The sequence below is a fragment of the Plodia interpunctella genome, chromosome 25 (assembly GCF_027563975.2).
Source record: "Plodia interpunctella isolate USDA-ARS_2022_Savannah chromosome 25, ilPloInte3.2, whole genome shotgun sequence".
Classification (NCBI taxonomy): domain Eukaryota; kingdom Metazoa; phylum Arthropoda; class Insecta; order Lepidoptera; family Pyralidae; genus Plodia; species Plodia interpunctella.
Genome location: NC_071318.1, coordinates 621,774 through 634,417, shown reverse-complemented (window position 1 = coordinate 634,417; position 12,644 = coordinate 621,774). Strand labels below are relative to the sequence as shown.

General features: G+C 35.4%; 1 protein-coding gene across 12 annotated transcripts in view; it reads left to right on the top strand.

Annotated features, from left to right (window-relative positions):
* LOC128680802 (protein madd-4-like) overlaps positions 1-12,644 on the top strand; it is a 328,414-nt gene that overhangs the window by 268,765 nt on the left and 47,005 nt on the right. For all 12 annotated transcript variants that reach the window (XM_064436822.1, XM_053764226.2, XM_053764227.2 and 9 more), the window contains exon 6: positions 1,289-1,405. In XM_064436822.1, coding sequence (XP_064292892.1) covers positions 1,289-1,405 — 117 coding nt within the window. The remainder of the gene's footprint in view (positions 1-1,288; positions 1,406-12,644) is intronic.

Below are 12,644 nucleotides of genomic sequence, written 5' to 3'. Positions count from 1 at the left end.
TATGTCTATGAAATTAGTTTCATGAAATTAGTTTCATAGACATACATTGTCGCAGACCAGAGGTTCTCAATTTTTTTTAAAGACGCAATCCTTTTGGTGGAGCCTTTCATTAATACATGTAATATTAAAATTGGTTTTTCTATACCTTCATTCGTATTCCTCATGGCTTAGAGACATTGAATAAAAGATCAAGGAGTGAACTCAAAGCACTGAGATTTCGTTTACGTAGATGTCATCTCGTTAACCTGCTGCGCTGAAACTGGACACATTAGACTCGCGTCTTAACTACTTTATTATTTAACCGGTTGGCAGGTTGTCGTAAAAGTCATGTCAGATGCCTTAAGGCTACATAAATAATATCTGACACCAGACACACTCGATAAGAAAGAAAGACAAATTAACTAGTTGTACCTTCTAGCGATTAAAAGATGTTAGCGCAATAACAATATCAAAAAGGGATGTGCCACACCTGCACCATACAAAGAAACGGGTTTTCATCTTCGCGAATGTCTGCGAAGGAGTTTGTTACGCCTTTTATATATTTCAATTGCGCTTAATTAGACTTACAAGACCATAGTTTATAATAAACATTTGATGTGAATTAATCCTAACTAATATTATAAATGCGAAAGTAATTGTTTGTTTGTTAACTATTCACGCTCTGTGTACTCAACCAATCTTCTTGAAAATTTGCATAAACATAGTTTGAAGTATGGAGAAAGACATAGGATACCTTTTAATCAGGAAAAAACTATTGTTCCCGTGGGATTTGCGAAAAACTTTGCAATAAAAACAGTAAAGTGGGTAAAGTACGGTTAAATGCGCTATGAATATTTTAATTCAACTATCGTAATCCCATTTTAATACGAGGAAAAAACTGTTCCCGAGGTAATTTTAGCGGGTGAAGCTGCGGGCAAAAGCTAGTAATATATAAGTTAGTTGTATGAAGAAGTAGTATGAATAAGTTGTATGAAGAATTTATATTAAGAAGTTGAATGAAGAAGTTGTATGAATAAGTTGTATGAAGAATTTGTATGAAGAAGTTGTATGAACAAGTTGTATGAAGAAGTGGTACGAAGAAGTTGTATGAAGAAGTTGTATGAAGAAGTAGTATGAACAAGTTGTATGAAGAAGTTGTATGAACAAGTTGTATGAAGAAGTTGTATGAAGAAGTTGAATGATGAAGTTGTATGAAGAAGTTGTATGAAGAAGTTGTATGAAGAAGTTGAATGAAGAATTATGAATTTGAATCTACTTTTCAGAGTAACCAATTGTCTTTCTCTTTCAGACGGTGTCGCTGGATGATGACGACAGAGTGGTGGTGGCAGTGCTCGCAGCACGTGTATCTGACGGCACCAGGTGTCGCTCTGGCAGCTTGGACATGTGCATCGATGGCAGGTGTCAAGTAAGTTGAATAGGTTGACAGGTGTCAAGTCTTTCTAGGTTTTCTCTGTTAGACTATGTCCCTAGTATGGATTTAGTAAGTACTTCGTACGGAGTACTTACGAATAGGGAGTATTACTGCACATTTATCCCGCCAGAATACTATTATGTAATAGAACTGTATGTTAGGTACACAAAAGCTTTGCCGCCTTTTGCTATGTCGATTAAAACGTTTATTTTAGAGTACTTTATTAATCATTTCATTGCGTAAGCATTCGTTTGTGAAAATATACCATATTCGGGTACCGAAATATTGGGAAAAATCGTTTTCCATAAGTTAAAACAATTCGAAAACTATGGGATACGCCTCACGCTGTAAAATTTTCGAGCCAGTAAACGGTCGAAAAGAAGCTCGGAATACTTCACATGTGAAGACTTATTAAAATATGGACTTCATACAGGTAAGAGACAAATTTATATCAGTTTATGACCACAGATGACCAAATAATGCAGAACATAACCTAAAATAGTGTTATTATTTTCAGGATAATCCACTAAATCCTTCTTTTTTCCTTTAAACTCGCATCACGATTGCGTAGAAAGTATTTTTGGTCGTAAATCTGCAACAATATTGAAAATTGACGCTTTTTGCCTCCATTGGCAATGTTTGTGTACCTTAGTTGTACCAGTAGCGCCATCTGCGCTAAGCTTTGCATGCATGGTCCCTATTATGATGGGCAGGTGTCAAGTAAGTCGCTTCTCTGTAGGATTTTTTTTAAACTGTGACCTTAGATGATGATGGAGTGGTGACGTCACGAGTATCATACAGCACCCGGCGTTGCCCAAGTAGCTGGGATATATATATCGATGGCAGGTCAAAGTAAAATATCCCGGAAAACTGTTCCCGTGGGAAAATTACGCGGCCGAAGCCGCGGGCAAACGCTAGTTATTTATATACGTATAGCCAGAATGGTAATTGTATCCCTAAATAAAATATTTTAATAAACTCGTCAGCCGTCTACCTACGTGTGAACTAGTCTGCTCGTGCTGTGAATATTTAATGGTCTAACGATAGCGTGTAATTTATAAGCGAAAGCGGTTATACTTTTTGTGTAATCCCATTTTAAAGTCAACATTTCATCCGTTATCCCAAAAAGTATACAGTTCTGGAATATATATATGATATCACTTTGGTAGAGCATAGCCTACATTGTTATATTATTTCAGTCATCTTTTTCAAGTTACAAGTCACTACATAGATTTTTCATGATAGACTAACAAATATACAACATACATCCTCACAAACTTTCACATTTATAATATTATATGGTTTTCATTAATTGTGATCCTTTACGTATATATATTCTACAGGATAAAACTTTGCAATTTAGGCCTATCAACTTTTAGAGTTCTCATTTTACTAATCTTTAATAGTAAAATTTGGATACGTTAAATGTTCATCAATAAAAATTCCTGATATTTAGACATGCATCACGATTAAATATCAGGAATATAAAATCTCGCATTTTTATTGTATGAAAATAAAAAAATATCGGGTCAGATTAATAACGTTGTTTGTTGGGGATGGGCTTCAAAAGTTGATACTTTTTACTGTATAACGTAGAAATTGTAACTATATTATCCTACATGCGGGATTCATGTTTGACATTTATTTACCCGCGTACTCTTCAAATTTGCACCACGCCCTGAGTGTAGCATCACTGCAGTAATGCAGTTAGTTATGCCTTGCGGACGAGGGCGAGCATAAACAAGGCATTTTTATAACTCGATTGGCAGAAAATAGGGCGGTTACAGGTCAGAATTCTCGTTTACACTTCGGTGGATTCTAAAATTTTGGGTATTGTCTCCACTAAGCGGTGTTGAAAAATTATAATAGATGTTTACACAATTTGATAGGCAAAATAATTCATAGATAGGGTTAACGTCAGACAGACAGCCGGAATTAAAATTATCTATACTATTATTACAAAGAGGTCTCAATCTCCGAAACTACCGTACCGAATTATCTCAAAATTTCCACGGGAGCAAAGGCCCGGCCAATATCTAATAAGCCATATAAAAGGAATAAATACTAAATAATTTAAATTAAAAAGTTTTTATTCCCTGTATTGTTATTGTTTATAAGTATATTTATGCTAACCCTGGGCTTCGAGTCATCACAGTCGATAATACTACAGAGAATGTATGACATAGTCTGTTATATAACCCATTAACTTTGTATCCAATATCAGAAAACTAACGAGAATCCCAAACTGTGTGGCCAAATATAAAAGATAACGACAATTTACTATTACTTGCATTGTGTTTTGTCTACTAGCCACCTTCAAACAAAACCATTTCGATCTCAGCATTTACATTCGATACGACCCCATAAACGGGCAATCCAGTGTTTCTACCCGCTTCCTCTTATGATTAGTACCACGCCCCCAAGTGTATCACTGCAGTAACGCAGTTATAGCTAGCGGACGGGAGCGGGCATAAACAACAGTTTTTGCATATCCACCTGAATGTACAGTCGACAGCACAACAAATTCACCTTTATCACTGTGCAATAAGGATCAATGTATTACTTGAAATGCGGTTGAATGTACCAGCAAATTGAGTGACATATTTCTTATTGTTAATTCAACTATAAAGTTAGGTTATGTTTTGCGGTTTTCTACAGTAAAATTGCGCGTCTAATATCGAAGCATTGTTAATGTATAAGCTTGTATGATCTCTCTCATCTTCGCTTGGTTGCATATGGGGCTGTGACGTCGCGAAGCCCATTATAATTAGGATGCGATTTTACAACCGGCCGCTTGGATGTCGTCAATTCTATTTGTGAATGCTGTTTATTGTTTATATGTCCTGTTTTGATGATCCATACTAAAGCTATATATGCAAAAGTCTATCCGTTTGTTTCGCTATCTAAACCGCTAGGCTGGTAATGATGAAATTCGGTATAAAAATAGTTAATGAACGAACAAATATAAGCTACTGAACTACTAAAATAAAACATTCAAATCACTTTCTCATTATAGTTGCTTGGTTTTTTGACGCTATAATAATGCTATATGGACAGTCTACCATTGTTAATCTACCATTGTGTAATCCAAAATAAACTCCCAAACCCAATATAATGTATTTTTTGACCCAGAAACCGCGTAATCGGGGGGAAACTTGAGTTTATTGAAACAGAAAAGACATGGCTTGAATACAGGAGTAGACAAATCGAATGATAGCTCTTTTTAATATTGACAAGGGTCTCAGCGTGGCCCTGGGTCCATATACTGACCAAATTTATACTGTGATAGTGACAAAATATACGATGGATATGACTATATATATATATATTTCGAGATACTTGAAATCTACTTAGAGATACTACTAATTCACTAATTCCCACGGGAGCCCCTGGGCAACATCTAGTGAATTAAAGAGAAGGGAATGCCTATTTTTTAGATATTTTGTTTATATATTATATTTATATTTATTTGTCTTACTGGAAAAAATATGTTTAGATAAATAGTAGTATTAATATAAACATATATTTTTTTTTATTTTCATATTTAATATATTGCCGTTAATTATTTATTCAAAACAAAGAATACAATTTAGTCTTAAAATCTAACACAATCACAGCAGAATCGATGTTCAGATCCAAAATAAAATCACAGAATATAACATTGTTCCAACATTGAGTTGGTGGAAAAATGCTGAACTTTTAATATCACACCGACGATTTTCCCGACGTATTGCAATGGAAAAACAATGAAAAAACTTATAGGATACAAGAAAAACCTAATTGGGCAATGTTCAAGTCAGCATTTCATTTACCTTATTGATACTTATATCTGGATAATACATTTCTAAAAACCCTAAAAATATGCCAGTTAAAAATGGAGTATTTTTAGGGTTCCATAGCCAAATAGCAAATACGGAACCCTTATAGATTCATCATGTCTGTCTGTCCGTCCATCCGTCCGTATGTCACAGCCACTTTTTTCGAAACTATAAGAACTATACTGTTGAAACTTGGTAAGTAGACGTATTCTGTGAATCGCATTAAGATTTTACACAAATATAGAAAAAAACAATAAATTTTGGGGGTCCCCATACTTAGAATTGAAACTCAAAAATATTTTTTTACGTATGGGACGTATGGGGTATCTATGGATAATTCTGCAAAAATGATATTTTCTAATATCATTTTTTTCTAAAGTGAATAGTTTGCGCGAGAGACACTTCCAAAGTCGTAAAATGTGTGTGTGTGTCCCCTGTAACTTCTAAAATAAGAGAATGATAAATTTCAAAAAATATATGATGTACATTGTCAAAATTGGTTTGAACGAGATCTAGAAAGTAGTTTTTTTTTATACGTCATAAGTCGTAACCTTTCATTCAATAAACGCAAAATATAAAAATATACAACAATCGAATCGATTGAAAAATATGTTACTTGCTGCTACGAAACCCTTTATCTGTCTGACTCGCACTTGGCCGCTATTTTAAAATATTTTTTACGCTCATATGAGAGAGTGTCTAGCGATCGATTTTAAAGAAAAGGGTATGCTATTCCCTGGTGGCTAACGCCGACAGTACTGTGCAGACATGTTTTTGATATATTAATTTTATTTCACCGAACAGAGCATACTAATTATATTCCTGGTTTACAGGTTTCGCTTTAATACCAACGGTAAAGTTCGAATATTTTAATCACAAAATTTATGACTTTAAAATGGAATTTTTTGCAAATTTTGAAAAACTGTATAACCTGTCAACCCTTTCTTTTACGGTGTCAATGAAGCTGAACGCTTGTTCGTTAAGGCGTGGCTCAGCATTACAGAACAGATTAACATTGCTGCTAGCCTTTTAGGCAACAACATACCAACAACCTTGAAACTATTATATAGGTATCAAAAACCATTAACAAATTCCTAACACAAATTTTATAAATGATCCGACCACAATTTCGATTCAACATCGAACCGAGTGCCTCCTTTATCGATAAACAAATGAATTCTCAAATGAATAGATTTAATTTATGATCCTTCAAGCTGTAAATATAAATAGACCCTTATTCCTATTACACTAAGAGCTTTCGACTAATTACTTAGTACTCAATAGCCATTGTAAATTAAATTGAAACATTGCAAAGAGGTTTAGGAATATTGAGCGGTTTCTTGAACAGCTTAAGGCGGTTAAGCAACTTTTTCAATGGGCCGTATCGGGATGGGTGACCGAAATTTATTTAGAAGGCACCGTAAGCCAAAATCCATACTCCATCTCCATACTTATCCTACTAATGTTATAAATGCAAAATTGGAGGATGTATGTGTGTATGTTTGTTTGCGTGAAATACGCAAAATTGACTGACGGATTGTTATGAAATTTGGTACAAGACTATGTTTCCCTTAGTCGCCTCGCACGACGTCGCAAATGGAATAATCCTATTCTAGGCAGGAACCACACGCCAAAAACATCCCAATCAAAGCAATAAATACGAATTAATTTCGTCACAAAATTGATAATTTGCAAACTTTTTAACACCGTAAACAGGGGCGGTGTGCCCGCCAAGTTGTGATTATAATGAAATTTGCCACTCACGACAAACTCCGAATATGCTAATTGTTTAAGCTCCCGCCTTGTTGCTCGCCAGGGTTGCCAGTGTAATCTCTTTCAAGTTTCCAATTTCTATTTTGCGAATAGCTATAATAGGATGTGAAAGTTTGTATGAAAATCATATTTGTTTAATCACGCGGGCGAAGCCACGGGTAAAAGCTAGTAATTTAATAAAAATGCGACAGAGCTTGCTCTTAGGCTCGCCTCTCGCAGGAATTTTGAGATAAAAAGCATGCTTTTATTTTAGAATCCTTCAAAATTTAATAGTCCAAACCTGTATTACATATTTTAGACAAACGAGATTTTTTTTAAATCCCTAAGCGCTATATTATTTCGCACATTTAAATTTTTTATAGAAATAAAATATTTTAATTGTAAATTAGTCCATCGAGGCATTTTCCAGTACTGTGGGACTCATGCCCGCCCGAACTGAACCCAACATATGCGTCATAAAATTCCATTGTTTCTCATAATTCCAACAAATCTCCATACAACTAATTCCGTGTTACTTGTTTGAGTGAAAATATAAGTTTACCAACCCTAACGCCAAAGTAAGTAACCATCAGTTTTGTGTATTTCGCGCAACGGAAATAAATTGAATCGTTTCGTGATTCTGTGCCATCGAGTTCTTAAGAAATAATTATATAGCTTGTTGAAAAATCTCCATGAAAAAAATTACAAAGAATTCCACTTTTACTTATTCAAATTGCCCGAGTTTCAAACTTCGAGGGCAATACGATAAAATATACAATCGCCTTGTGATACTCGGCGTTCTGTGATTTTACTTTTTTCCATTTAAATTAATCGTCGGATTTTGTTTATTTAATTTTATTTAACCGACCTCGGTGGCGCAGTGCTTGCCTCTAAACCGAGAGGTCCCAGGTTCGATCCCCGGTCGGGTAAAAATGGAAAATGATCTTTTTCTTATTGGCCCGGATCTTGGATGTTTATCTATATATGTATTTGTTATAAAATATAGTATTGTTAAGTTAGTATCCCATAACACAAGTCTCGAACTTACTTTGGGGCTAGCTCAATCTGTGTGATTTGTTTTTCAACGATATTATATTCTATAACATATACATATATGGATGAACATCCAAGACCCAGGTCAATCTGAAAAAGATCATTTTCCACGTTGATACCTGACCGGGGATCGAACCCGGGACCTCCAGTGTAGCAGTCCGGCATGGTGGCCGTCAGGCCTCGGAGGTCGTCAAAATGAGTTTTGAGAATGTTATTAGAATATTAAGAAATTCCCTTTTTGTTATCTTAATATTCTTCTAGTTTTATTTATAATACTTATCCCTATTAAATTTTTATAATATTCAACATTTGACGACCTCAGTGGCGCAGTGGTAAAGTTTTGACTGAACCGAGAGGTCCCGGGTTCGATCCCCGGTCGGGTCATGATGGAAAATGATCTTTTTCTGATTGGCCCGGGTCTTGGATGTTTATCTATATATGTATATGTTATAAAATATAGTATCGTTGAGTTAGTATCCCATAATACAAGTCTCGAACTTACTTTGGGGCTAGCTCAATCTGAGTGATTTGTCCTAATATATTTATTTATTTAACATAGAATTTAATACTAAATTATAATAATGCAACTCTCTAAGTAGTGAAGTTAGCGGTTGCTTAATTTATATTACGTAATTAGCTGTCAAAGCACTGAAACTTTATGATGCTGAGATCTCACTTGAGCCACGTTAAGGGGCATCTAACTCGCAGCAAAGTACACTTATAGCCTATAGTGTCCCACTGCTGGGCAAAGGCCCTCTCTACTTCGCCATCCATCCCTGTTGTGTAACACATTCGTCGCCAGGCATCCTGTGACTAATTTAGCCTTTGCACCTTTCACGTCTATGCACGTTGTATGTTTCATTCTACACCATAAACTATGATAAGCAAAACTAATCAATATATATAAAACTCTTCCGTTATTGACTGACTGACTGACTGACTGACTGACTGACTGACTGACTGACTGACTGACTGACAGACAACGTACAGCCGCAACTACTGGGTGTAGGAACCTGAAATTTGGCATGTAGGTTCCCTGGGGAGTGTAGGTGAGCACTAAGAGAGGATTTTTGGAAATTCTACCCTGAAGGGCGTGAAAGGGGTAAAAAACTTTTATATGAAAGTTCTACACCGCAAGTTAGTGCCTTGAAAATATGGATTTTGGTTGTTTACAATAAATTAACGAATACGAGTTTCAGACTTTTCAGAAAATTAACCCTCAACCCCTTCAATAGAGGGGTGAAAGATTGTATGGAATTTAATACAAATTTCAAAGTAAAAAGCTGAAAATTGGTAAACATACTCTTCATCATTTTTGTTAAACAATTTATGCCTACATTTCACTATGAAATTCACGCGGGCGAAGCCGCGGGCAAAAGCTAGTTATATTATATAGTCATTTATTTTGTGTGCCTGGTATCTCTCTCTCATCTTCCCAGTTACATTGCGTCTGTGACGCCAAGAAACCCAGTATTCTGTTATTTAAACTTTATTCTAACAAGTAAATACAAATGGCGAAGTTAACGCTAAAACAATTATACTGCTATTTATCCCTTAGCCGCCTTGTACGATATCTACGAGAGGATATGTTGTCGTTCTGTTTTAGTGAACCACACGTTTAATAAAATAAGCTACCAGACTGATGTTTTAAGAAACATAGTTAAAAACTAGCTAATCATAGACACTATAAGCGGAACACCGACCTAAAAATTCTCAGTGGTTAATGAAATTTGTGGAGAAAAATTGGGACAAGTATGTATAAAAATTTTAAAATACGGGTTGGTATTTTTTTATTGGAGAATTTGTATTTCTTTATCATACTAAAGTTAGTTTCTGTTATTGTATTATGTAGTCGTATTATCTGTGTCTGTCTATTCCCTACTTTGACTACAACACTCAAAATAGAACCGTGAAATTATCGAATGACATTAAACGCACCTCGTGGTTACAATCTATCGATATTTCCAATGTGTTGTGGCATATCCATTGAAGTTACTTTCTATAATATATTTCATTAGGGTTTGTAATATTTTTCTAGAAAGTCTATTTGCCTATTTTCTTATCAAGAAAACACAATATTTTTGGCCAACCACCTAAGCGTAGCCCGTTCCGGGAAATTTATATCAATTCTCATTAACAATGTAAAAAAAAGTCAACTTTTCCGTCCGCCGTCACTTTTCCATTTTCGTATTGCCTTTAATAATACAGAGCAATTTTCCCTCTGACAACTGTGAATTAAAAAAAATAGAGACATTTTTATGAACAACCAACAAAATCCCGTAGCACCGGTGTCACGGGTTGATAGTTCACATTGTGTAAGATTTTAGTTATAATATAGAATATAAAAAATCTAGAATCTAACTAAAATAAACTTAATATATAATCTTTGTATATAAATCCTCTCATCTGCGTCTCTCAACCGGGAGGTTGCATTCACGGCTGCAGCGTCCGAGGCCCGTGGTCCGCGTAAAAAACATTTTTTTTAAGATTTAGATCCAATCTTTTGGGATTGTCGTTGTTGTCTATTAACTGCCAAAGCTATGGTGTCCCTTAGTGGTCTACGGTATGGACTGGTTCTATTCTAGGGCGGAACCACACGCACAAATTAAAATAACCCGGTGCAACTGACTGTGTGTGCCTTTATGTAATTAAATATAAATTAATTTATTGGCAATATACCTAAAAACTATGTTTCACAGTGTGTCCTCTCTTACTGTGACAAATCATCACAAAAAAGAATGTCCTTAATAAAAATTATACACATTAAAGAGTCAGTTTAAACCAAACGACAACTTGCTACAGGTACTCGTTCAGTTTGGAATTGGCTTCAACCCTGAGCCACATAGTTTTAATTTTAAAAACGGGAGCAAACAGCGTACGTACTAGACAAAGGAGCGAGTACGAATGCTGTAACTAGTAGCGCGAGTCACAAGCGGAAGCGGGTTTTTCAAGCTTTTATTTATCTATCTTCTGTCATCCATCCGGTGAGTCTGAAATCAAATTTTGTATCTTGAATTTCACCTACTTCCGCTTGTCCTGCAGATTTGAAATTTCTATTGATAACCATAATCTAATAGTGAACCCAAGATTGGCTCCCAACAAGGGAACTGCTCAACAGTTTACTGCATGGACATGGTCTTCATGTCACGCGTTGAAAACAATAAGATCTCCATTACGACAACAAAAGCTTGTCAAAACTGACACTTTTGTTAAAAAAGTATTCTATTCAATTTAATAAAAACTAAAATTTAATTTGTTTTTAGGGTTCCGTACCTCAAAAGGTAATAACGGAACCATTATAGGATCACTTAGTTGTCCGTGTGTCTGTCTGTCCGTCTGTCCGTCTGTCAAGACCTTCAGCTGGGAAAAAATCAAACTTATTCGTTAACGAGATGAAAAATGACCGTTTATGTCGCATATTTTGCGATTTCACAAGGGAATCAAAACCTATAGGGTACTTCCGTAGATCAAGAATCATGAAATTTGGCAAAAAGTTGGGGCATACCGTACAGGAAAAAATCTGAAAATTGGTAGTTTATAGTTACATCACAGAAAAAAGTTATATTTGTAATTTATTGCGTACAAAATGAACGTTTTTGCGATTTCACAAATTAATCAAAACCTACAGGGTACTTCCCGATGACCTAGAATCATAAAATTTGGGATCAAGTAAGGGCATATTATGCTGTTATAGGAAAAATACAAAAATTGGTAATTTATACTTAAGGGACTAATAGGCAACCATAGCATTCCCAAAGAGGGTTGACATTAGGCAGGCGTCCGGTTATAAAATCACAGCCGAATCTTCAAAATTTTACATGGAACCCTCGGTGCGCGAGTCGGAGCTCGCACTAGACGGTTTTTTTTTGTCTCGCTCCTTCCTCGCTCTGTCCCAACACTTGCACCACCCGCAAGCCTTATTATTTCGCGTCCCCATTCCCTGATGATGTCAGGTCGTATCCGCCATTGTGTATGAGGTTTCAATACTCATCTTTTTTTTTTTTGTTCAAGACCCCAAGAATGGGTTTTAGAAATCATTCGTGAAGAATACTATTCTTCTTTTATATTTAACGTTGCTGACGTTTCAACGACCTTGTAGTCGCCAGACCGGAGTATTTGCGGTGTGAAGTTGCAATGTTGGATGCAGATTGTCAACAAGCACACCACCCTCACTAGTTATATAAAGTCACATTATGTTCGGTGCACACTGAAATCACAGAATTCGACTTTTTAGACTTTTACACTTTTGCCCAGCTTGACCGGGTCGTTGTCGCGCGCCGTGTCCGTAAATTTGTGAATATAATCGCGAGAAAGTTAATTATAAGTAATAAATAAACCTTAATTCATTCTGAATTGATTGATATATAAAAATAACAACAATATAGGTACTTTCCGTATTTTATAACTAGAATTTCTTAAATGAAATTCAGGAGCTACTTATATACATATAGGTATTAAATATAGTTAATTTATCTAATACCATAAGAATTTCTTCTTAAATAAATAAAAAATGTGCGATTCTGTCTGTTCCGATCTAACTTCACGAATAAACCAAACTTTTTAACTTCAAAAGTATCCATAATCATTCGAAACTCGCTCAATCTCGCAAA